General features: G+C 46.8%; 1 protein-coding gene across 1 annotated transcript in view; it reads left to right on the forward strand.

The window, feature by feature from the left end:
* Nucleotides 1-217: 217 nt before the first annotated feature.
* Nucleotides 218-2500, forward strand: part of sox5 (SRY-box transcription factor 5) — a 101738-nt gene continuing 99455 nt past the window's right edge. Inside the window, exon 1 of the mRNA XM_048268511.1 lies at nucleotides 218-449. Within this exon, the coding sequence (XP_048124468.1) occupies nucleotides 412-449 (38 nt within the window). The 5' untranslated portion in view covers nucleotides 218-411. The remainder of the gene's footprint in view (nucleotides 450-2500) is intronic.

Here is a 2500-nt window from a genome sequence, read left to right on the forward strand (position 1 = left end):
TCCAGATCTCACAGCTTAGAGCGAGAGGAGGGGAGGGGAGAAGAGAGAGAGAGAGAGCGAGAGAGAGGGAGAGAGAGAGAGAGAGCGAGAGAGAGCGAGGGAGAGGGAGAGAGAGAGAGGAGGAGGATCCGAGTGAGGAAGGGGAGGGAGCAAGTGAAAGAGGGAGGGCAGACTGTGCCTGCGCAGCTTGTGAGTGAGCGAGGGAGTGTGTGTGTGTGTGAGTGTATTATCGTGAGGGGAGGGAGAAGAGAGAGAGCGAGAGAGCGAGAAACAGTCTCAGTTGTTTGAGAGGTTACAGGATCAATAGGCTGTCTTGTTTGGAGAGTAGCGCTGACTCTCTTGGAGCTGCATGTGGTTCCGTGGAACAGGAGAGAGAGAGAGAACTGAGTAGCAGAAGAAGCGTTTTTCAGCATGCTCACAGAACCTGAGCTGCCTCAGGAGTTTAACAGGTACGTGTCTGGCCACACACACACACACACACACACACACACACACACACGCGCCGGACGTGGAGAGATAGGGAGAGAGAGAGAGAGAGAGATAGAGAGGGAAATTGGGGAAATATAGAAAGAGAAAGAAGAGGATAGGGAGAGAGTGTGTCAGAGAGACAGAGGGTGTGTGTTCTCACACTGGTGTGAGAATAATGTGTTTGTAATGGGGAACCTTTGACTGGTGCTGTTGGAAATGAACTTCCGAGGCTAATGTGCGCTTCACTTCCAAGGAACGAGAGAAAGTTAACAGACTGTGAGCACTCCACATGCAAACTACTGTCAGCGAGCAAGCAGAGCAGGGGATGAGATTCAGAGTGTGTGTGTGTGTGTGTGTGTGTGTGTGTGCTCGCGCTGTGTTCTCTTGTGTGTTTAGTATGTGTATTGTCCAGCTGCAGTAAACAAAGTGGCCATGAGAACTGACCTGTGAATTTGCTCTCTGCGTGCTCCTCTCTCTCTCTCTCTCTCTCAGTCTCCCTCTCTTTCTCTTTCTCTCTCTCTCTCTCTCTCTCTCTCTCTCTCTCTCTCTGTGTGTGTGTGTGTGTGTGTGTGTGTGTGTGTGTGTGCGCGCGGAGGAACACATGTTCCTCTCCCTGGACAGAGTTGTAAATGTCACAGCGTTGACTCCTGAGAGTGGATTAGGCAGGCTGTGTGCCGACAGCTCCGACTCTTTGGGACTCTATGGAGCGTCACGCTACCTGACTTTCATTTGGCTTCTTCAGCTTCTGTTTCTCCTTCTTTTTTTCCTCTCTCTTCTATCTTTCCCCCTGTCCCTCTATCTCTCTCCCTCTCTCTCTCTCTCTCTCTCTCTCTCTTCCTCTCTCTCACTCTCTCCCCTCGTTCTCACTCTCTCTGACTCTGTCGTTCTCTTTGCAAGTCTGGTGTGACGCGAGCGCTTGACAACTTTCTCAGTCAGAGTCTCCGTCCTCCTGAGTGTCTCGCCGTCTTAATTCACCTCTCCCTCATAAGCGCTGGCACACCGCAAACTTTTCCAGCTGATGATGTCGTTTTTCTCTTTCTCTCTCTTTTTCTTTTTTTTCCTACTTTTCTGTTTTTCTTTTTTTTGTGAACAACTGAACAGTTGTTTCTTTGTCATTGGCACAAATGAGGACATGAGGCATACACTCTAAACATGACCAAAGTTCAGCGAGACAGGCAGAGTGTGTGTGTGTGTGTGTGTGTTAGTGTTAGAGAGAGAAAGAGAAAGAGAATGTTTTCTGAGCCTCATACTCTCCTTTAGCTGTCTCTGAGGTGTCTTGTCCTCTTAATAGATGACAACAGCACACTGGTTTTTCCTGCCACATAAGTGTTTACAATTTCAAGTACGTCTTAAGCTGTTTTCTTTATTCCTGTCATTATTGCCACTCTAGATTACCAGTAGAAAAAAAACACACAACAGCTTTTCTAATTATTCCCCCTGTTTATTTACGGCTTTATTTGTGTTTTGATCCTGTTGTTTGTAAAAGACAGATGTCTTCCCTGGCCGTGTGTGTGTGTGTGTGTGTGTGTGTGTGTGTGTGTGTGTGTGTGTGTGTGTGTGTGTGTGTGTGTGTGTGTGTGTGACCCCCCCTGTCAGTCCACATGAGTGTTACGAGGTGAAAAATGTAGTCACCTCCTCTGACATGTCAACAGAAGTGGCTTCTGCCGTGGCGGCAATAACGTCTGTTTGATGCTAATGCCCTAAAAGAAAGATTACTTCATAATACCCTCGTTTTAATGCAGGCATTTTTATTCCTCTATTTCTCTCTCTCTCTCTCTCTCTCTCTCTCTCTCTCTCTCTCTCTCTCTCTCTCTCTCTCTCTCTCTATCCTTGCCGCCAACTCTTTATTCCATTTACTACACTAAAGTATTCCACTGTTTTGCCAGATGAAACTAATCTTTTGTTCAGAGATAAACTCTGTGCTTTTTATCCCTGAATTAAGAACACATTTATATGTCGTAAAAAAACGCGTTAATAATGACTCATCCTATAAAAGTAGAGATGAGGGGGGTAGAGAGAGAGAGAGACAGAG

This window comes from Alosa alosa, chromosome 17, assembly GCF_017589495.1.
Source record: "Alosa alosa isolate M-15738 ecotype Scorff River chromosome 17, AALO_Geno_1.1, whole genome shotgun sequence".
Classification (NCBI taxonomy): domain Eukaryota; kingdom Metazoa; phylum Chordata; class Actinopteri; order Clupeiformes; family Clupeidae; genus Alosa; species Alosa alosa.